At 39.7% G+C, this 24,092-nt stretch overlaps 1 protein-coding gene across 1 annotated transcript in view; it reads right to left on the reverse strand.

The window, feature by feature from the left end:
* The window catches only part of Magi2 (membrane associated guanylate kinase, WW and PDZ domain containing 2), a 1,367,305-nt gene that overhangs the window by 270,371 nt on the left and 1,072,842 nt on the right, over window positions 1-24,092 (reverse strand). Inside the window, 2 exon segments of the mRNA XM_027393460.2 lie at window positions 19,180-19,362; window positions 21,330-21,451. Coding sequence (XP_027249261.1) covers window positions 19,180-19,362; window positions 21,330-21,451 — 305 coding nt within the window.

Consider the following 24,092-nt stretch of genomic DNA (forward strand, 5'->3'; position numbering starts at 1 on the left):
GGTTCTGGTGTTCCTAAATTATGTTTGGAAATGAAGAATAGAATCCTACAATTTACAAAATTAACAACCGGCACAATTGCCAGGGGTACATGCATAAAAGAGAGGTCCCGATTTTGTTATTACCCAGACAGGAGGATAAATTTCATCAAATTTGCTACCATAGTTTAAAGCTTCTTAATTAATACTATTTTAAAATCTAAAACAATTTGAAAAAACAAACTTCCATGGAAATGCCCAGAGTAGAACTATTTTTTCTCCTAGGATTCAAAGGTTGAACTTGAGATGTCCACAGATCAATCAACCTCAGAATATCAAATTTTCTCAGTTTTTTGAAAGACAGTCTTGTTACTATTAGCTGTCATTTTCATGTACCACATCCTCAATTGTTGAGACACTTGGATAAACTAGGATAAGAAAAACTTTAGAGGCTCCACAGGTGGTAATGTATGATTGTTATGGTAAAGCTTCCATTGTCTATCTCAGAAAATCAGTTCTGCACAAATAGATGCATTCATGCGATCAACCAATAGGTTGAATTTGGCCATAATCACTTGTTTGCTGAACTAAACTTTGAGGATTTAATTATCAAGCGAGACACTGGTCCATGCCTCAGGGCTCTCAAAATTACAAGGAGGGTGGATATGAAACCAGAATTTCTAGTTCATCCAGGGGAGGGGTGGTGGTGGACATAAGCCCCTTCTATAAGGAGAGCTTCTATTTCAGCTTGGAGGAGATGTACATAAGCCCCTTCTATAAGGACAGTTTCTAGTTCAGCTTGGGGGTGGACATAAGCCCCTTCTGTGAGGATCAGGTCATCTCCCAGTGCAGGAAAGGCACAACTCCACCAGGCTAGGATAGGGTTGTAAGACTTGAATGAATTTCATATTGTCTGTAAAAATACATTTAGCAATCTTGTTTCAAATTTGCATCATTGCAGTTTATTTATGAATGAAGAATTGATGATTCTGAAACCCAGACCTAAAGAAACTAAATGGGAAAAAATAGTTAAATGCACCTGGCATTGGTGGAATACACCTTTAATATATATGTAATATATATTAAAATATCTATCATATATATATATGTATGAAAATATCTGTACTAATATTCCTGGTGCTAGTATGTGAGAACCAGGATATAGTGTATATTGTCCCTCCAAAGTGAGTTTTTATCCAGCTTTTAAATTAAGAGGGCATAAAGAAACAGTACAAGGTGAAAGGAAAAATACATAGCTAATAAAAGCCTAGGTACGACAATAGCATTTGGATGACAAGGACCCTGTTTTAAAAAGATGAGTTATTGAGGAGGCATAGCATGATTTAGGAATTGGTCCATCATTTTTTATAAACATTCTCCCAAGGGAGTCAGGTTGCGGCTGAAATCAAGCACATTGCCAGTTGTGACATCTATATCACTTGTTTATTATCCCCAAAGAAGCACCGTGGACAGAAAGCATCCAGGGTGGCTCTTGTCTAAGTGCAAAGTGTCTTGTTATTGATCTGAAGGGCATCACTCCAGTGGGCATTTTAGATGTGAACAAAATGAAGGAGGGTTTTAAAGTTCAATACATTTGGAGAGATCAAGAATAAATATATCAACAGGCTGGCTAAACAAGCACATCTTGTTTCTTCTCCTCTGGAGATGCTGTTATTGGTCAGCAGGCTGAAAATACTCTCTTCAGATGTGTAAAACGGCAAAAATTGCATCACATCGTTTTTTATAATTTATTTTTAAATAGTATTTATTTTTAATTATGTGTATTGTGTGTGTGGGGGGTGTAAGACATGTGAACAGGGTTGCCCATGGAGACCAGAGGGGTAGGATCCTCTGGAGTTGGAGTTACAGGTGTTTGTGAGTCAATGTGAGTACTGCCAACATAACTCAAAGCCTCTGAAAGAACAGTGCATACATAGTCTTAACAGTCAAGGCATCACTTTCAGCTGTATGTGATAGGGCAAAGCACAGAAACTGCCAAAATGATCATTCCATGGCATGGTTAAAGTTTTTAGTGTAGGAGAGAGAGAGAGAGAGAGAGAGAGAGAGAGAGAGAGAGAGAGAGAGAGAGAGAGAGAGGAGGAGAAGGAGGAGGAAGGGACAGAGGGAGAGAGGGAGGGAGGGAGGGAGGAAGAAAAATAAATCAAGAGGCATCTGGAAGAGTCCAGGACAGAGAGAGAAAGAAGTAGACTGAACTAAGGAAGTAGGAGTGTGGGAAGGAATAGTCAATATAGCAAAATAGCAAGAGAGAATAGAACATAGCTAGACAGAGTATAATGAGAGAATAAGCAAGAATGAGTGGGAGTAAGAAAGAGTAACAGGATGGCCAGAGATAGATAGATAGATAGATAGATAGATAGATAGATAGATAGATAGAGATTTAGATATAGAGATACATGACAGATAGATAGATGATAGATAGATAGACAGATAGAGTTTAGTGAGAATAGCTGGGTTATAAGAAAGTTGAGTATCTGAGGTGTGAGGGAAGCCTACGAGATGGACAGAGGAGTTTTGGGCAGAGGACATGTGACAAGGACTAGAATACTATCATGGACTTTGGAATGCGTAATAGGTCCTTGTGATCCTGAGGGAACCTAGAGACCATCCTAGGCTTTGATATGCTGATAGTTGCCACAGGTAGCCATCTGTCCCATCAGCCAGAGGTAAGGGAAATGACTCCTTTTTGAGGATGGGAACTGGCTTCACAAGTTCCTAGGAAGGCTGGCTTTTATCTAACTGCCAGAAATCCTCTCATAGCCCAGGTTGAACCCACCTCTGAATATATGGACTGCTTCTGCAGATTGGGTAATTGGAGTTTCCTTTGAATCCAACACCAGCTGCCAAGCATTTTATTTCATTTATTTTAAGAAGAAAAGAATCTAACATAGACTTGGGTCTGGACATTTTTCTATATTAAAAATTATGTTAAAATATTTATTTCCCTGAGAGACTTGGACTAAAAGAAAACTCAGTGATAGGCAAAGGAAACCTCCTTTTGTGTTGTTGATCAGGGTAGTCCAAGATACCCCCAAATAATACAGGCTGCTACCATTGCCTTTGGTTGTCTCTCAGAACTTGAAGGCAAGACCCTATTGCTGAAGATACCACACACTTCAAACATAGGAATTGGAGGAAATGATCTGGAACTCATATGAAAGCCACCTCCCTGAAGTCTAATTCTCATAGTATCTGAAGGTGCTATACAATCTTTCAAGAGAGAAAAAAGAGTCCTACCCATCTGTAAAATATACCAGCCACAAACAATGACAAGCATGACGAGATATCCCCCAAGGGCACAACAGAATATATATCTTTGGAGTAACCATTAGCTGACTAATTGGACTTGAAGCTCCCTTAATAGTAGGGAATTTATGCTTACAACTCTAAACCCCATCAACTTGTGGCTGGTAAGGCCATAAAGAGAACATATTGCTGCCACTTTCTTAAACAGTGTAATTAATAACTTCATGCTGAATCCTTAGCATTACACCCACAGTCAAACAGATATCATCTCTCATCAAAGAATCTTCTTTTCTTTAGCAGATGAAGACCACAGAAATCCATAATGGTCAAAATGACTGAGGTGTCAAACCCAGTAGATACATCTACAACATAACCTCATATGGCTTGGCACAAAACTCAGGAAATATAACAGAAGAAGGGGTGGAAAGACTGTAAGATCAAGAGGATCAGTCCATCTGTTTCAAGATAGTGTCTTTTGTATATGTCAGGGAAGCCAGGAAATCTCAACAACATGGTTAAGTCTAAACAAGACCTGAAGAACGATGACACCAGTGAACATAATAGCATGAATGGGAGAGATTTTACAAGCTGCCCCCTACTGATGAGGAATTATAGGTGCTTACTGGTGAGAAAGAGAGAGAATATCATTCTTCTCAAGAAATAAGTTATCTAAACCCAAGTTGTCATTCTTAGACACATATACCTGTGTGTGGACTCCATGGGCTGTGTTCATATGTTCTCTCTCTCTCTCTCTCTCTCTCTCTCTCTCTCACACACACACACACACACACACACACACACACACACACAGACACACTCATACACACACACATATACACACACACACACACACAGACCCAGTAAGGAAGAAGAGGGGCCATGGGAGGACTTAGTAGGGTGAGTGGGAGGGGTGGAAATGATGCAAATACACCACTCATGTGTGCAATTCTCAAATAAGTTATTAAAGAACTGTATCAGCTTCCTTTATCCATAGTAGATAAATAAATCTAAGAAGAGAGAGATTTAAGTAAGCACTTATAATATCTCATTAGCTGTACAGAGAAGTGGAAGAAAAAATGATTTGACTTCTGTTCCAGGGACAATAGTGAGAAAGAAACATGAGTTCCCATGGACGCAGGAGCAGTTTTTTCAGGAGAGTTTGAGCAACCAGACAACTTGTCACTGGAAAGAGACTGAGCATATAAAAATGACTATACTTTATTGCCCCCTTTCCAATCAACAGTGAAGCTTGTATACTTCCCCCTGAATGTAGGCTGACTTGTGACTCTCTAGTCAAGAGGATAAAGTGGACTCCCATGCTGTACCGCTCTAGGCTTGAAGAGGCATGGCAGATTTCCCCTGTCTGTTGGGGAACTCTAAGTGACCACATAAAATGATCAAGTGAGCCTTTGTTTGAGACCACGTGGAATGAGATGCCTGGCTAGATCTCAGGCACTGTGACAATTCCAGCAGCGCCACTAATATGGGAACAAGCCACCTTGGATGACTCACCCCTCAGGTTGAGAGTGTGGCTTCCACATGGTCACATTTAGGTGTATCCTGACCTGACAGGAAAGAGAAGCACCAGGTGCTTCCAGGAGTGTGAGAAGAATCATGGGCAATTAACGGACTATTGCCTTAGATCACTGAGTTTGACACAATTTGTAATGCAGCAACAGAAAATTAAAAGGTGCTTTAAAAGAACAGAAAAAATACAGCTTTGATTAATTCATTTGCTTCTGTCAATTGAAAAAAGTGATAAAATCCCCTAACCAATTTAAACAACCTGCATAGGAACAGATATGGAGGTGAGTGATGATAAACTCTGGCTGACACAATAAACTCCCCCATAAGGTAGTTGATCTGTAAGAAAGAAGAAAGCAAAGATGAGAAGAGAGAAGCAAAGTGTGTGTCTAAATCTCAAAAGGAGCCTGCTGTGAGTGCAAGCTCATCAGGAGTTAGTGAGAAAGTAAGTTGTATAAAATACTTTAAACACTTCTTAGCCCTTCTCATGTCTTCTTGCAGAATATTCAATTAGCAATTATGGAATTATATGTAACTGCAAAGGAACTAAAATGGCTAAAGAGGGTATAATTTACAGCAACAGAACCAAGGAACATTAGAGAGGGTAAAGGAAGCCATTGGGTCATCATTTGTTGGATGATACCAATACTGAATGCGCAGTAGTAAGGAGATGGGAAGTAACCCTTCCACAGCATGGAAGGCCTATCATTAGTCATTGCTCCACAAGCAGATGGGGTAAATATGATTTCAGGGAATACAGCCGTGGATGGAGCTTTCTCAAATGGTGCTCAATCTCCCAAAGAGTGAGAAATCTCTCACAATTCAATGTCCCAGACTGACTTCTGGAAACTTGTTTACATGTCTAATATAAAAGATAAACCTAAGGATTATTTTTTCCTATGGGGCAAATGTCCTTATACTTGACATCAAAAGTTAGTCTTTTGGGGCAAACTATTCATAAATACTCCTTCAAAGCAATTCTTAACATAAAATACATAGAGAGCAGAGAGGGGAGGAGGAGGAGAGGCTAGAGATACTATACACTGTTTAACATGTGAGAAAGGGGGTCTTCAGAACCCAGTGGGTACTGTATTTCAGGTTATAAGACTTGTAGCTCAAGGTGACAGGATGAACCACACAACTACACCCTCTTTAAAAAAACATCTTAATATTAACAACCCACAGCAATGAAGGGAACCTGATAGAAGCAATTATAAGAAAAGATAACCAGCAAATTGTAGAGTATAGAATGCCAAAAGTGTGGCAGCTGATAGATTCTAGCTTCAGAAGATACATTATAGAGCAGATATTAGCAAAACCCACTGTTGCCTATACTTGTAAATAAAGTTTTATTGGAACACTGCATAGTAGTGAACAAATGAACATACCCATTTGTTAATATGTTATCTAGGGCTACTTTCTTCATGGCAAAGTTGAACAGTTGTGATTTACTATTTGACTCATCTAAGAAGACTCTGCTAACTCTTGTTCTAATGTTCTCTTCATGTGTAGAAAAATGTGGACAAGATAGAGTCTCAGTTGGTCCTCAGATGCCCCCATTGGTCAGGGACTATAAAACACATGATAAATATTTATAGAGGGTCTTTTTTGCTTTATGTCTGCATGCAGAACCTCTACCATATATCCCAAGCCAGAAAGGGAGGGGGTCTCAGAAGAAAACCAAAGAAAAATCTCAGAGAGGCTGTGGAGATTAACTAGTTGGTAAAGCATGAGGACTTCCATCTGGATCTTCCAGAACCCATGTAAGATGTGGAGTGTGGCAGCACATGCCTATACTCTTACTGTGGGGATATGAAGACAGGAGGATCCCTTGGGCTTGGGGTACATTCACTCTTGCTGAAGTAGTGAAGTCTGGGTTCAGTGTTGTTTTGAAAAATAAGGTAGAGAAGCAATAGAGGATGCCTGATGTTGATCCTGGCCTCCATATGCATACAGACAAGCACTTGAACACACACACACACACACACACACACACACACACACACACACACACACTAGAAATCAGACTATAATTCCATATTCTACTCCTGCTGTATAACCCTATAGAAAATTAAATCTTCAAAATCCAAAGAACTTTCAGTAGCTTTCATGTATACCAATAATGAACTCACAGATAAATAAATTAGGAAAACTATCTCATTAAAATAGCTCAGAACAAAACCAATAATGTACTTATGGATAAACTTAAAAAGGAAGTGAAAGACCTCCGCAGTGAAAATCTCAAGTCACTGAAAAAGGAAATCAAAGAAGACAGACTCTTCATGCTCTTTACTTGGTAGAATTAATATAGTGGAAACTGCTATATTACTAAAGTTAATTTATTCCTCAGAATCCTATTATTACACTTCACAGAAGTAGAAAAAACAGCCCAAGAATCATATGGAACCACAAAGCAACTCTAAGGAGAAATAACACAACTAATGCGTCACAATACTCAAATTATACTATAGAGCTATAGTGGTAAAGAAGTCTGGTGCTGCCATAAAAAAACAAACCAGTAGACAAACCCAACAGAAGACCTGGGAATAAACCAATAAAGCTATGGACACTTTAAAAAAACAAACAAACAAACAAAAAAACAAAAAAGGTCACTTTCAAATATGAACTACTGGGTTCATAGGACACACGAGAACTGTGCTTTAAAGAAATGACACATAGGGCCCACAAATGAGGAAAACAGTACTGTGGAAGACAGTGGACTACACAAAGGAGAGACATAATGGAAAGTTGTGTCAGCTGTAGAACTCGTCTACATGGGAAGACAGGAAAACTGCTTCTTCTTTCTATCCAAATGGATCCTGCAGAGGACGTGTGTGTGTGTGTGTGTGTGTGTGTGTGTGTGTGGAGAGAGAGAGAGAGAGAGAGAGAGAGAGAGAGAGAGAGAGAGAGAGAGAGAGAGAGAGAGATTTGCAAGTGTATTTACCAATAGACATGCATGAGAAGGCTTAGGCAGGATATGGTGTGTTTGCCTCTATTGCTCTCCAACTCACTGATTGGAGGCAAGGTCTCTCACTGAGCTGAAGACTGTTCCTTTGATTTGGTTGCTTTGCCAATAAAGTTTTGGGATCTGCCTGCTTCTGTCCCCACAAAATGTCTGGGGTCAGTCACATGCAGCCATGCCTGGATACATTAGTATTGGCCATCCAAACTCAGGGTCCATGCTTACAACAAATACTCTTAAACATGATCTCTTATCATCTCTTCAGCTCATCTCTTCAGTTCTGAAGAGTGAGGAAATTTAAAGAAAGCCATTGCAACAAAGGAAAAAGGCAACTTGGAACCCTGCCTCACACCTGTCCCTGAGATAGGGTTTTTTTGTGCAGCTCTGGCTGTCCTGGATCTCCCTTTGTGGACCAGGCTGGACTTGAACTCACAAAAGTTCTGCCTGCCCCTGCCTCCTGAGTGGTGGAGTTAAAGGCATGTGCCTCCACTGCCCAACAACAATGTGAAACTTTGTGTGACAGAAGTCATATTGATGGTATGTTAATGAGCTCAATGAACCAGCATAGACACATATGACAACATAAAAATTAGTAGTAAAATCACTAAGAAAATCATCTGAGACCAGATTTGGTGTAAGAGAGCAAAGCACTATTTCCTCCTCAATGACATTAACATGATTCATGTCTGAATTATTAAGATAATTGTGTGTGAAGTTAGTCACTGAGAGAGACATCTGAGAGGCATGACCAGAGATCAGCTCATAAGCCTTGTAGCTAAGGATAACCCAATACAAAATTGCAAATCTACTTAAAACTTGAGAGTTTCTTCTATTTTTTTTTTTTTTTTTTAGTAATTCAATTGCAGGTTCTCAAATACAAATTTTGTAGCTGATAATGTTGTATTGCAGCATCAGAAGGGTGGACATGCCTGAAACTAATTAGCTGTATCTTGGATATAGGCCTGGAGGATGGGGAGGGGTAGGTAAAGAAATATTCTGTTCACTGTAAACATTTTCATGCTACTTTTTCAGTTTGTGAATATATTGCTTGGACAAAATTATAGGGATGTAAATATACATTCCAAATACCATTTCTTGGAATCTGAAATTAGCAGGACTGTGGACATAAGCCACATTTTAAAAAAACTTACCAAGCATATTGTGTGGTTGGTTCATTGGGGTAAACGGCTTGCTGCCCAAGGATGAGACTAGAGTGAAGATTCTCAACCCATCTATGGAGCCAAATATAGCAGTGTGCACCTGTGACCTCAGTGTTGGGAAGTGTAGACAAGAGGATCCTTGGGACTAGTAGGCTAGCTGGTTTAGATGAAACAGTGAGAACCAGGGTCAGTGAGAGACCTTGACTTGAAAGAAAAAGGGGAGGGGTGGAGCATGACAGAGAAGGCATTTCGATGTCAACTTTCTGAAATGTGCATCTACACAATATGTATAACAACACTCAGAAACACACACTCACACACACACACTCACACACACACACACACACATACACACACACACACACTCACACTCACACGCTCACACACCTTACGAAAGGAACTAGTTGGGTACCCTACTTTTGTAAACACAGACACTGAGCAGCAATTATACTGCTGATCTACTCAAATGAAGAAGTGCCATGGACTAAGGAATGCTAGCACGCTTATCCTTTGTGATCTTATTAATAAAACAGAAAAAAATTGTAAAAAAAAAAGAGCCAATTAAAACTAATGTTGTGACTTCACAACTCCTACTTGGTCTTTAGGAGAACGTCATGGATAAGCCAGTATTCCTCCCTCTTACACGCTAGAGCACTGGTTCAAACATTAGCCTAGGGTGGGGCCACAACGCTTTTCAACAGAAGGTGGTAGCAAAAAACCTTTCAGACTCTGTGGCCTCTATGAGTTACGTTACATCAAATCTGATTTTCAGAATACTTTAAAGAGTGCTTTCTTAGGCAGCAAAGATACTGAAATACTTAAAGGATATTAGCAGGGTCCGTGGTACCCCTGATTTCCAGAACGTGTAGACTACCTAATAGTCAGTATTAGGTGGTTCTTGAGCATCACACAAGGTGATGAAACTTTCTGGGAAATCATGGAACCACTGGGAACTGGCTCAGTTGACAAAAGGCAGCCATAGGGGTGCTACTCTCATTTTTTGCCTGTCTTCTACTCCTTCCTAGAAGTCACTGACAACTGAGAAAGAATCCCCTGCTCACCATTTTTGCTATGGTACAAAACTCTAGGGAAACATTTCATATAATTGTTTTTCTTGTGTCTGTGGTTATATATTATTAATGATTTATTAAAACTTGCCTGAGGATTCAGAAAGCAAAGTCAGCCTTACGATATAGAGATCAGGCAGTGGTGGCACACACCTTTAATCCCAGGACTCAGGAGAGTTATTTAAGACAGGAACAGGATCTCAGAGCTGGCATTCATTCTCCGGCCACACTGAGGATAGGGCAACATTCTGAGATTGAGTCTTTTAGCCATGCTGAGGAGAGGAAGCAGTCTGAGGTTTGTTGAAAGCCTTCTTTGCCTCTTAGGATTTGTGGAGACAGGATTGCCATTTCAACTGGGTAGAAGTAAAATCTATTGGCTTGGCTGTTTTGCTTCTCTGATCTTCAGCTTGAATCTTGAACCCTGATATCAGTCTCTGGGTCTTTTAATTTTCCTGTTATAATTGTCGATCAACATTAAAGTACCCGTTGGAAAAAAAAAAAGCCTCTTTGAGGCCATTGGCCCAGGCTCAGGCCTGAGCTGCAGGGAGGACTCCAGCCTGAGTCCCTCATGCCTGAGTTCCTGCATGATCAGCTAGGTTTTCTCCTCAAATCCTTGAGTAAGTGTGGGATTTTTCAGTCATAGCTTTTTAAACAGTCTTCAGCTGCCACAAAAGCTTCCAGGCTTTTCCTAGAGCCCCTCTCCTCAGGCTGACACTCTCAGCTCACAACCACAAGCTGGTTCTCCAATTCAGACAAGCTATGCTTCACAGTTCACTGGAAATTCTCAAAGGAAGGGATTAGTTAAATAAGAAAGATTTTTTTTCCTCACACTAAAAAATGGAAATCATTGTTAAAATGGTGAGAGTTGGGTCTGCATATGATTACATAATGGGTGGTTTAAAAATTGAACAATTACATGAAGGGATAATCAACTTAACTGGGATTGACATGTTGTTAATAATTGATAATTCTTGGTTTTTATCTAAAATGTTTGGTTGATAGGAGTGCTAAGCAGGCCTTAGAAAACTTATTAAAACAGATTATAGAGATATTAAAACCCAGACTAAGGAATTACATGGAAAAACAAGTTCAACACTGCATTTTCAGGTTAAAAAGGTCTTAAGAGAACCATCTTTAATATATCCAGTAACCTTACAGGAAGTGCCAAATGGAAGAGGTTCTTCTATAAGAGCTACTTGGAAGCCTGTGACAATGTTAGATTTAAGGAAATTCACCATTTGTGAAGCAGATGATAAACACATGGTCTCTTTGTAATAGGGTTATCCTGTAGATTGGGTAGATTTGACTAAAGCTGTCCTAGAGCCTGGCCCACAATTGCTTCCTGGGCTTCCTGGTTCAGAGAAGAGGCTAAGAATATTGAACAAAAGGCTAAAGCAAGAGGTATGGATATCTCCCAAGATCAAATTCTTGGAGAAGGAGATTATGCTACTTTAGAAAGGCAATGTCTATATGATGATCACACTTGGGTTTATGTGGTGCAGCAGCTTTGAATGCTTGGGACAAAATTGGGGAAGCAGGAAAGAAAATTGAATCATTTACAAAACTCATTCAGGGCTCAAAGGAAGCAGTCACAGATTTCTTACAAAGAATGTCATCAGCAGTAAGTAGAATGATATCAGATTCAGAAGCAAGAAAAACTGAAACTCTGGCTTTTGAAGTTCTAATGCCCAATGCAGAAAGGATAATTAGGCCTTTAAAAGCAAGGATTGGATCTGAGATACAATTGATATTGAAGCTCAAGACCATGATGATGATACATGGAAAGGAGAGGTGATTTCAAGAGGTTTAAAGAAAAATCGAAATGTTAAATGTTTTAATTGTGGCAGAGAAGGCCACCTGAAAAGGGATTGTAAACAGGGCATTTATAAAAAACAATTCTTTTTATAAATCTAATCAAACAGAATGTGCCTTCCTTTTGGATTATGCAGAAGGTATAGCAAAGGCAGGCGTTAGACAAAGGAATGTAGGTCAACAAGGGATTATCAAGGTAATACTTTGCCTTCAGGACCTGCTTGAGGGACCTCTGGAAAGTCCCTTATGCCAAAACTGGTTCATTTATTTCCTGCCACCATGAATGAAATTCCTTTCCAGAACAATTAAATAACCTAATGCTTATTAAAAGAAAACATACTGTTCTGGATGATAGAAGTGATTTAGGAGCTCAAACAAAAATTTCAGGATAAGCCATAAATCAAAATTGATAAAGACTAGATTAGGAACCTCCCCAAAGTTAGGGTTGGGGAGTTTTGTTTTATTTTTTGCTTTTTTTTTTGTCTTCTCAGGAAAATAAAAACAAGCATCATGAATAATTTAAAGACCTTTGGACAAAGAGGAACCAAAGAAGAAGAGAGAACTACCTGGAAAAAATTACCAAGAAAAGAAATAATCTGACATAATGTGATCTCTGAAGTCTCCAAGAAGAAGAAGAAATCCAAGCTGAGTGGAGGGCACATGCACACACCTTTAAAACCCCAACTTGGAAGGCAGACTCAGGTGAAGCTCAGTGAGTTTGAGGCCAACCTGATGTACAAAGTGAATTTCAGGACAGCTAGGAGTGTTAAAATAGAGGAACACTGTCTCAAAAAATAAAACAAAACAAACAAAAAAGAAGATTGAACCTCACAACAATTTCACCAGGATTATAATAATATCGTTAAGCTGAACAATACCAACTAAAGATCAACTTTGAACTACAAACTGTTCAGAACAATTTTGAGATATCCAGGTTTGATGATCCAGTCTCACAGACCTTGCTCAGAACAATTTCAAGGTAGCCAGCTGAGATGATTCAACCTCACATCCAGGACTTGAGATGCCGTGCACTTTCCCATTATGCAGAGACTGAACAAAAATGATACACAGCTTAACAGTTAAAACATTTTTTTCAGGATCCCCTAAAGATGCCATCACTCCCAGACAGCAGGAAGTACATTTAAGAACATAACACCCACATTCCCAAGAGGTGAGGGTGGGTAGTTTTTGGTCACTCATTGGGTTATGGATATTTGTCATTGTTTAGGGGAATTGGTTACAAAATGTTGGTTATGGTCAGGAAGAAAATTGAACAAAGGGAATTAGATTCAAGGTTTTTGTTTTGAAAAAAATGGGAGGGGATAGAGATATGATAGGATAAAAAGCATAGATTATTGAATCTACTCTGAAAAGAAAAAAAGGGAAGATATAAATATGATAAGATAAAAAGGTAGATTATTGAATCCACTTTTAAAAAAGCAACTACTAGTTTTAAATATTTTGGATTCGACTTGTGGATATTGTATATAAATATTGTATATTGATACAAATTTGAGATTAATTTGTTAAGACATATTGTACATATGTTTCAAATCTTGTTTAAGGTATTTTACCTAATCAGCTCATTTATCAATATAATGCAAATTTCTAGTTCTTGAAAGTTATTATTATCAACTACATAATATAAGAAGGGAATGTAGGTGAGGAGTTAGTCACCTATTACAATCGAACTTGTAATCACATTAGGTATGTTTTCAAAGTCAAACAAATATATTTTAGATAGACAGGTCATCTTTAAACACTTCAGAGGTCTATCCAATATGGTATTTAAAAATGTTTTAATAACATAGGTATTTTTCATGACAATGAGACATGTCTGCTCCTGGCAGCACCAGTCTACTTCAGAGAAGATGATGGGCATTGGAGAAACTCCACACAGGGTTTACTTTCTTTGTGGCAAAAGTAACCACTGAGCAAGAAAATGCCCTTGCCTTGACTGCTGAAAGTATGCTATCCAAATTGGACAAACAGGACATCAAAAAGAGTGATGGCAAACATTGCCAAGACAAAGTAAGACAGCCCTTCAGATAATCCTTCTTTACAGAAAAGTCTGTCAGAGATATTAGGCCTATAGGCCGAAGATAAAGTAATAAAGAAATTAATAATACCCTAACTAAGCAAAAAAACTTCTGACTATGAGACAGGAGGCAGTTCTAAGAAAAGAAGAGAAAATGTCAGCACATCACCGACTGTGTAGACAATAGCCCCTGGCCCAGTGTCTCTAAAAAACTAGGAACTGGATGGCTTCCAGATCTGCCAGATATAAATCCCCAGACCACAGGAGGTGTTAATCAGCCCCCACCTAAAACAAATGACAGATGTAGCTTTTTTTGCTTAATACCTATTATCTTGTGATAACCTTGTATAACTTTGCATAACCTTATATAACTTTGCAACTTTGCATGAAACTTTGAGACATTAGATCATGAGTCTCACGTCTCCCTTCCCCGTTTTTTGACTTCCACTTTTGCTCTTTAAAAGCACCTTACATTTGTGGTTCGGCGCTTCAGCTCTGCTGACAGGGTTGGGGCCCCATTTTTGTACTTGCATTTGGGTGTCATGGCTCCTTGGAACTTTGGGGTCCCTCTCTTGGTGAGCACAACAGATAGATGCCCCAATGTTGCAGAAGAATCTTAGGTGACTGTTCAGGCAGCCAACTGTGTTTTGTCATTTCTCACATGTTTTAGAAGTCACTTGCTAGTTAGTTATAGTTTTCCTTGTTTATCAGATTCAGAAAGGAAACTCTCTAAAAAAATGTAAAGTGTAAAGGGTTGAGAGACATTAAAAGATAAGTTGATGATACAAATTAGAATAGAAAGTAAATTTGGTACAAGACTTTGGACTCACTAAGATAGGGTAGATAATGAAGTATTTTTTTCTGAATTTGTCAAATGCAAATGGATTAGAGATTGTGGATGTACTTGTTGGGAGCCACACAGCTTGGCATGAACCTTTAGGCCAAATTTGGCAAGCCACAGGGTTATAGAACTGTCTTTTGATTATAAATGGCTTCTAGAAGCATGAGCACCCAGAAGGAACAACATGATCCGGACTTCAATCCTTTGTTCCAACCACAAGCCCACTTACCTAGGCAACCCTCCCTCTCCCCACCACTTACCTAGGTAACCCTCCCTCTCCCCACCACCCATGAACTTTTTACCCTGCCAACATCTTCCTTCTATAGTTTTCTAACATCCTGCTTAAACTAACACCTGGCTCTTGGCCTCTTCTCCCCCTCCCCTTTACTCCATACTGCTGACTATATAAGCTAGCCTGGAAAAAATAAAATTTGCCACTTGATCAGAATCCTGTCTTGTGATCATTCTCTCGAGTCTCTTGTCCCCATTCCCCTCCCTGGACTTCTTGCTCTAGGTTGCAGGTTGGGACAACTACATGTCCTTATTGCCTGTATATTGTATAGACTTATTGTACTCATTGCATATAGTTTTTCTTATGTTAGTTGTAGCCTTCTTCTTTTTGCATTAGACAAAAAAGGGGAATTGTGGTGATGTATTTTTTATGATTTATCAAAGCCTGAGAATTCAGAAAGCAAAGTCAGCTTTATGATATAGAGATCAGGCAGTGGTGATACACACCTTTAATCCCAGGACTCAGGAAAGGTATTTAAGACAGGAACAGGGTCTCAGAGCTAGAATTCATTCTCCAGCCACACCAAGGATAGTGTGGCATTCTGAGATTAAGTCTTTTAGCTACGTTGAGAAGAGGCAGCGGTCTGAGGCTTGTTGAGAGCCTTCTTTGCCTCTGAGGATTTGTGGAGACAGGATTGCCATTTCATCTGGGAAGAGGTAAAATCTATTGGCTTGGCTGTTTTGTTTCTGTGACCTGAAGCTTGAAGCTTGAACCCCAATATCAGTCTCTAGGTCTCTTATTTACCATGCTACATGTGTCTACACAAGCTACTGACATGTTTTCCTAAACTAGTAGTAAACAGAAGCTAAAAATGTTGATTAAACTATTTCCATGTATTTCAACATCAAATGAGAGCATTCATTTTAAACATCAGTGATTTTTCTCTAATCTCTAAAGTGTATTTTTTATTTTAAAAGAGTATTTAATATATAATAATTTGGTCTCAAATATACTTGTTTACGATATGCCATGTAGAAGATATGACTCGGTTAGGCTCTTTAACAAAATAGGTATTCAAAATTCAAATGTCACTTCTTCACTTATAACATCATCCATCCATCCATCCATCCATCCATCCATCCATCCATCCATCCATTACTTACACCTTCTGCTGCAGACAGCACCTGCATAGCACACACTATGCCCTGGGTTCAGTTTCCAAGAGTAAAATAAGTCAAAATGAATACCTGTTGCTTACCCAGCAGTATGCTAGATCTACAGATACACAAGTTTGCAAACAACAGAGTAAGGCTCTGTGCTTAATTGGTTGAAAATTTATTCCAGAGTAGTGAAGGTAAAGATAAATGCATGCCTACGATCTTTTAGAACTTTAGGATATACGACTGTCTATAGTTCTTTGGCGCATACTGTTAAGTCTTTTTAATCTTTCTCAGTTGTTACTGTACTTCACCAAGCAGAAGCATTAACATACACCGAGACCTTGCAAACCTGTCTCAGTCTCTCCCAAGACTTTTGCATATGCGTGTCTTCCAACAGATCTCCTCACTTGCACAGCCAACAAACATCATTCATCATCTAAAACCATCATCATGTGAGGATTTCTCAGAGCATCAGGAGAGCTTCTGCTTCCAAAGTTCACACCTTCTCCCTCTGTACCATTTCATTATTTATTTTTATTGTCATTGATATAAACATCCACCAACATATCACTCATTGTTCCTGTTTATATTGCAAATTTTGTGGGGATAGAAACATTTGTCTTTCTACTTTAGCAGAATGTTTGGAATACACAGATCTTCAGTAAATATTTGATGAACTAGAGAGCAATTCTTTCTATCATAACTTGTTCAGTTTTGTAGAAATGTATGTTTAAATGATCCTTTAATTAGATGTGAATATATATTTGAGTATTTAAAAGGCATTGTATTTTATTTAATTAAATTCTAATACAAAAAATTACCATCCCTCTCAAGGTCCAATAAAATTATGCAGCATGCTCTTTTCTAAATTTTTGTTATTTATTTCCCCACTCTGCTGATATTGTTCCAACATTAGTGGTATTGAAGCCTCACCACACTGTGTTCGAGTAGCTTGTCGTTGTGTCTGCAGCCCCTTCTACATGTAAGCTACCTGGAAATGAGGTCCTGTTATTGTTATTCCCATCTTGGTAACCCTGTTGCATTGCAATGACCAGAGGGAGAGGCTGGAGAGGGATCTCTTCAATGCATGAAGAGCAGACTAATTAGGAAACACAGGTAGACTTAGGTCTCTGGTTCTTTCCTCTCTGTTAGGAGCTGAGTTTTGGTTGCCTTAAATGAACAAAATGTGCAAAATTCTAAGCAAAGCTTTAACTTTGCAGTTGAATGAGAGAATCAAGGAGGAGAAGCAAAAGACTTGCTGTCCGAATGTTTGTGTTTGTTTTCTGCTTTCCAGAGGAAGTCTTTCTAATTTTGAAACATGAATTTTGGGATAGATCATAGAAAAGTAATTAGGTCCTTTATCTTGGGAAAAAATGGATCTATCAAATATTTTGCAGAAGTTCAAGAGCCCCAGGGATCTTTCTCTGTTAAAACAATATGAATCCCATAACTTGGTTTTGTCCTAACTGCAGAATGTAAGAGCATTTTTAACTGAGTTATAGTGTTTATGGTGTTTAGAGGGCAGCATGGAAGTGGGGATGCCTTATAAACCTCTCTAGATAAGCTGTGCAGCTGGACATTAACTCTTGTAGAAAATTACATCCACATATGTTTTAAAAAACAATTGTGTTTTCAAAATGTGATGAGTTTTGAAGCTCAAAAGGTTTTTTTTTTTTTTTTTTTTTTTTAAATACACACACACAGGGTATTTCATCACATCACCCTTCTCTGCCAACTCCTCCCAGATACACCCCACTTACCTTTCCACCCTTAAAAAGAAAGCCAAAAGCCATCAAATCCAATGTGGGCTGTCTATGTTCTCTTGGGTGTATGGCCATATATCCAAGTGTGGTTGCCTATATGCAGTGTGCTTGACCTACTAGGGCCCACACTCAAGTCTTGATGTTTTAAAATTGGTGTGAAGGTATGACATCTTTAAGGAGACCCAGTATGTATCACACACATTATTCCCTGCTAGTGAGTGGTGCTGAAATACACATTCACATAGGAGTCTTGAGAAGTGACAGGTATAAAGGAGTTAACAAATAATTACAAAGCTTCGGGAACTTTAAAAATAAGCAATTTCAAATGAAGACCTTGATTTTTGTTTTCTCTCCACATACAAATACTTTTTGGACTCATGGAAACCATTGGTTCATAAATTTTTAATCACAGCAGTGGTACCACTATGTCCAACATAATTCTCTAACTTGTGGGTCTCAAACAGGATTCATTCAGAAAGTCGAGACCATTAATTGAATCAGTGTGAAAAAAATGCAAAAATGGTGACAGACTACATTTCTTTGCAGGTATAATTACAGTACTTTCAATACGGTCTAAAGGGATTTAAAAATAACACTGCAAAAATTTTGAATCAGTATTTTATAAACAGATGATCAAATTTAATTAATTTTTTTCCCACATAAAGAAGTTACTATTTGTAAATTCTAGAGCTCCTTAGAAGTCATGGGCCAGGTAAGAGACTCACAAATCAGAATGTGAACTCAGATCCACTCCATTACTTTGTCCTACTCTGGGGACTATCTATATTTTTTTCTTTTTTCTGTCCTTAACAATCTGGTTCTCTATTTCCATGTGAAATCAATTTCAGTTGTAATTTAGATAGACATCTAAGTAATTACATATGAAAATTAACTGATAATGACTAGGAAAAATACATTAAAGCATTGTATAGGTACATATAAAAAGTAATGTCATTTTTAAATTTTTCTCTATGAGATGTGAACGCACACTTAAACATCTAAACTGAACAATTTAGCATGTGAATATTGAAGGATTAATACAGGCTTTAAAATATCAGTGGCTGAATATGTCAGCAAAATGTGAGATGTTGATTTTATCCCTAAGAAGGAGTGTGCAGTAACTTGGAAGAGGGCCGTTTCAAGAATCTGTTGGACCAGTGAACAGAGCTGGCAGAAATGACATGTGAGACGGAAATCAATCCTCCAAGCTCTTTATAAGTGATTTCAGCTCAAAAATCTAAAGTAGGGAACACATGACTTGCTATTTTTCCAAACCAAAGCGACCTTTGACTTTCGGATTAAAACCACAAAGGAATCATCACATTTTGTTTACAGAAAAGAGTCGTCACAGGGCCGATTCCCAGGTTCCGGGGAGCTTACCTGTCTCCATTTTGCCATCCTGTGCTGCGGGCCCATCTGGGATCACACTTTTCACCTGTAGAAACTCGTCTGGCTCATCGCCACCAATGATGGTGAATCCAAAGCCCATGTTGCTCTTCTTGAGGGTGGTGCTGAGGAATGTTCCCTTCAACTGGGATGCATCCCGGGTGAAGAGCGGCTTTTCTGCATTGGCCGAATCAAGGTAAAAGAAAAGGCATCATGAAGGCAAGTTATAAGAGAACAGCCAACCACTGAGCAGCAATCCCCGGGAATGTGGGAGACTGACATGGTAGATGCAAGCATGTGGCCACTCGGAGGGGAAGGAGCCAGACAATTAGAGCATCCTACAAATACAGAGGCATCCCAAGCATCCAGGGAGTAGTGAAAGGCTTTGTGGTTGGACAGCAACTTATCAGTATGTGTTCTCTTGAAATCAGCCCTCCTGAGGTTCAAATGGGCTGTGTCAACTGACAAGAAAGCCTTCAAATAACATCTGACTTATAACTCTCTAGTTATGAGAGCTTCCAGGGTGGAGGGGGTGTGTGAGTAGCTGCTCCTGCACAGAACCTTGATTGCATGAGGTAGAAAATCAAACAGAGTGCAAATCACCCCAACAGAGAAGCAGTACACCTTGGGTGTGTACTTAAAGGTGGAAGCTGCTTAGAGTGTGTGCCTGGATGTGGGACTGAGTTCATTTTTGTTTACGCCTCTATGCTGTGAGGCGTTATAAATTCAATCAGATACATCTCTACTGGCCAGAGAGTGTTTAGTACACTCTAAAATGTGAGCAAACAGCAAGCCAACGTTTCCAAATATAGTTATGAATGTAAAGGTGTCACATTTTGTGATATGTTGACATATTCAAATCAAATGCCCAAATAATCTGAATAGCACCCAAAACCACTCAATGAGTTTGGCCACTTGTTTGTTATATGATGGAGTTTTTTCAACTATGAGTTCTAAGAAATATGGTTCCAAGCACATTTAATGCTTTAAAATTATAGTCATGCTAGGAAGAAGAATTAATTATCTCTTAAATTTCACCTGTGAGAAGTATTTTACTTTGTCTGGCTAGCTTAGTTCGTAGAGCATGAGGCTTTGAGTATTTTATTCTAATTACTTTGGTGAGATGGGTCTTGCTCTGTTATCCAGGGGGACTGGGACTCTTGGTCCCCCTGCCTTAGTCTCCCATGTGCTAGAATTCAGATAAGCATCTCATATCCCTTTTGAAGGTGGTATGATCAGATACTCACATGAGCCAAACTGTAAGTGGGAAACTCAGCTACATATGTTGCATGATGCTCTTATTGTTACATTTTCATTTTCATAGGATGAACTACTAAACAACAAGTCATTATGATGGAGTTTTAATTATCTGTAGATTTACCTGCCACATATTATCTTTGTTAAAATTTTCTTTAAAATGTAATTTATGGAACCTCACATACAATCTTCTTTGCTCTGTCCACCAAAGCAGTGCTTATAGGTACACCTCAGAAACCTTGACAGTCATTGCAGAGTGCAGCAGGCATGTGATGTGACCCTCACTAGAGGCAATGTCGGCACTGGACACCAAAGCCCCTCTTGTGCTTTTTGGTTTTTGTTTTTATGTAGTAGGAGGACAAAACAGGTGAAAAGTGTGCAGCCACTCATCCCGCTAGGTGGCTCCCAGTATAGTCAGGTCCACAAGCAACCCTGGGATATACCGAGTTGCCAGATTGTCCCTCTGTGGCCTGGCAGAGAGGAAGACAAGTCATTCACACTTTGGGACCTTCTGGACCAATCTGGAAGATGGATTTGGGCCTAGGTAATGTCACTGATGAGCAGCCTACTGTCACAAAGGAAAACAAGCTTCATTCCTATGTTTCATTTTTCAGAGACTCTGCAGTTTATTGTCCCACTCTTAATGTCCCACCTTGCAACAAATAAAATTCCTATAAGGTACCGCCCAGTGGCCTAAGCATAGTTGTGGAAGCTGAATGCATTAGTTTAAAAATAATGTAAACACCCAGATAAAGCTACTGGAAGGGTCTAGAGAAGTCAAGCCAGGTATTTTTACCAGGCCCTCCTACAGATGCGTCTGTATGGAAGAGCAAACAGTCCATCCAGCAACGTTCCCTTTCATCCCCGCATGCTGCCAGATACCGTACCTCGGAAACCTGGGGCCTGTAGGGGCTTTGTTCCAAGTTCTGTGTGGGGCATGTTATGCTGTTGTAGCTTCCTTTTTGCTTCCAGGACAGGGTTTTCAAACTGTGTTCTTCTATTTATGTGGCTGAAAAAAGAAGGCTTTAAATTAGGGTAACGGTGGGACAAAGTCATTTAGGAGAACATATGCATGGCCCTATGGAGAGCAGGTGATTAAGGGACACCTTATCTGATTACAGGCAAATGTCTTACCCAGCACGCATCAGGCGTCCAAGGGCCTGTGCACAATACACAATTATGTGACAGTTCAGAGCATCCAATGACTCTTATCAAATGCTGTTATATTTACCATATGCATGAGCTAGCCAAAGGAACCAGACGGCATGTGCTTTCTGGCCCACTGAGTTCACGTGAGGAGTTTGATGCATTAAAAGAAATGGCCAACAAATGACACAAACAGAATATCTCCAAACAAGTGTGTCATCTAGGCTTTATAAAATCTCAATAGCAACAGGATTAGTGAGAGGTAAATTCACTGACAATACAGCAGAAACTAAGAGTAAGAATAATTCATGCATTTAGTGTGTGTGTATCTCTGTGTGTGTGCATTCATATGTGCATGTGTGTGTACATGTATGTATTTGTGTGTATTAGTGTATGCATTAGTGTGTGTGTGAATTAGTGTGTGTGCATGTATGTGTGTATATGTATATGTATCGGTGTGTGTGCATTTGTGTGTGTGCGTGTGTATGTGTGTGCATGTGTGTGCATGTGTGTATGTGTGTGCATTCGTGTGTGCACTGTGTATGTGTATATGTGTGCATTTGTGCATCTGTGTGTGCATTTGTGTGCACACGTGTATGTACATGTGTGCATGTTTATGTATCTCTGTGTGTGCAGTCATATGTGCATGTTTGTGTATGTGCGTGCATGTGTGTTTACATGTGTGCATGAGTGTGTGTATGTGTGTGTAGAAGATGAGTGCACCTGTGCGAGCACAAGAACAACTTTCAGGTGTGGGGGTTGGTTCTCCCCTCCCATTACACAGGTTCTGGGCATCACTGCCAGGTTATGAGGTTTGCGGGTTAGTGTCTTTTCCTACTGAGCCATCTCACTGACCCACAACACACACCGTTAGCAGGTAGACCTGGATTGAAAGGCCAGGATTCAGGAGGACACTTCTCAGAAGTGACAGAATGCCTGAGTAGGATGTTCACTGCTGAAATCCTCTGCACCCTGAGATGGCAAACTAGTGACAGGAGGCAACTGTAGCCCAGCTAAGCCAGGACTCCGGCACCAGAAGATATGCATTCCTATATAACAGGTTGTTTGTGGCTTAGAGAGCTGGCAGCAGTGGTGGCCATGGCACTCCATCTGCAGGACATATGGCACTCCATCAGCAGGACATGGACGCCCTGGGAGAGTGATGGTCTCAATTCTTAAGTGCTCTGAAAGCATGGAGGTGAGAAGGATTAGAAGAGGGCCTGACAGCTAGCTGCATGCGGTTTCCATAGATAATGACACAAGTACACCAACAGGCCAAGTGGCTTATTCCAGATAGACCACCTGCCCAGTGCAGTGAAATTCTAGAATCCAATCATCATGTCTGTTTCTGCAGTGGGTCTCTCATCTACATGCTTTCTCTTTCAAATATGGGATTTCAGTTGGCATGTACATATAGTTAACATGTCTGTACATGCACGCTGTCTCTCTCCCCATCTACCGTGTTTCCTAAAGCTGCACAGTGGAAGAGAGAGGAGATAAAATACAAGCTCCCACTTTTCTATCACCAGTCAGATAGCTGGCAAGAATGATGACTGCATTGCCTCTAGCGATCTCTTGTGGGAAACATGGCGGACGCTCTCTGCCACACATCCTCAGCATCAATCAGACCTGCATTCAAACTCTAGCTCCCCAGTAGCTGAGCAATCTTTAGTAACTTGTTAAACCTGAGTCTGGCTAAACTGTTCTTTAAAATGGGCACAATATTGTCTGCTTGAGTAGCTGGAGGGGTTAAATATGGTAGCCTGTGTTAGCAGTCATCTTTTAGCATTGACATGTTTAATTACCAGCAGCTGTTATTATCTCTCAGCTGGAATCACCTTAACCACCCCTGTCAATATTTTAATCACCTCCATCACTGCCAGCATAAATGTCCTTGCGGGGGACCTTAAAAGCACTGGAGTCTTGCTCCTGTGGCCCCATTCTATTTAAAGGAAAAGGCGTGGCTCTGATAATGGTTTTTCTTAGTGATTCTTACTCTCTGCTCTATGGGGTTCAAAACAACTGTTGGGAAAAATTCTTCTCCATCGGAAGTAATGCTCTGAGCATGAAGGAGCCACGGCATGGCAGCTTTTCAAGCCTTTTTACTCTGTAAACACAGATGGAGCCACTGTGCATTAGGAAGGCTGGAGTTGGAGGTTCTCCTTTCCATTCTCCCGTAACTTTTTTAGCAAAATCCTTCAAGTTTTTCTTACATGATATTGTAACTTTATCTTTGGCTCTTTTACCATGAGTGCTTTTGCTTTTGACATACTTGGGGCAAGTCTAATAGGCAATACCTCTTTCAAAGCCAGTTTTTCAAGTGACATTCAATACATCCATAGTGGGATGCTTGATCAAACCATCCATCAGGGGACAACTTCTTAACTTTCTTTAATCATATGTATCTATCCTGCTGATTGAACCTTAAATGCCCTGAAGGTTTGTGTATCAGAAGCTTGGATGGACCTAAGCTCGGTGCTATTAGGGAGTGGTGGAAACCTGTA

Source organism: Cricetulus griseus (genome assembly GCF_003668045.3).
Source record: "Cricetulus griseus strain 17A/GY chromosome 1 unlocalized genomic scaffold, alternate assembly CriGri-PICRH-1.0 chr1_0, whole genome shotgun sequence".
NCBI lineage: Eukaryota > Metazoa > Chordata > Mammalia > Rodentia > Cricetidae > Cricetulus > Cricetulus griseus.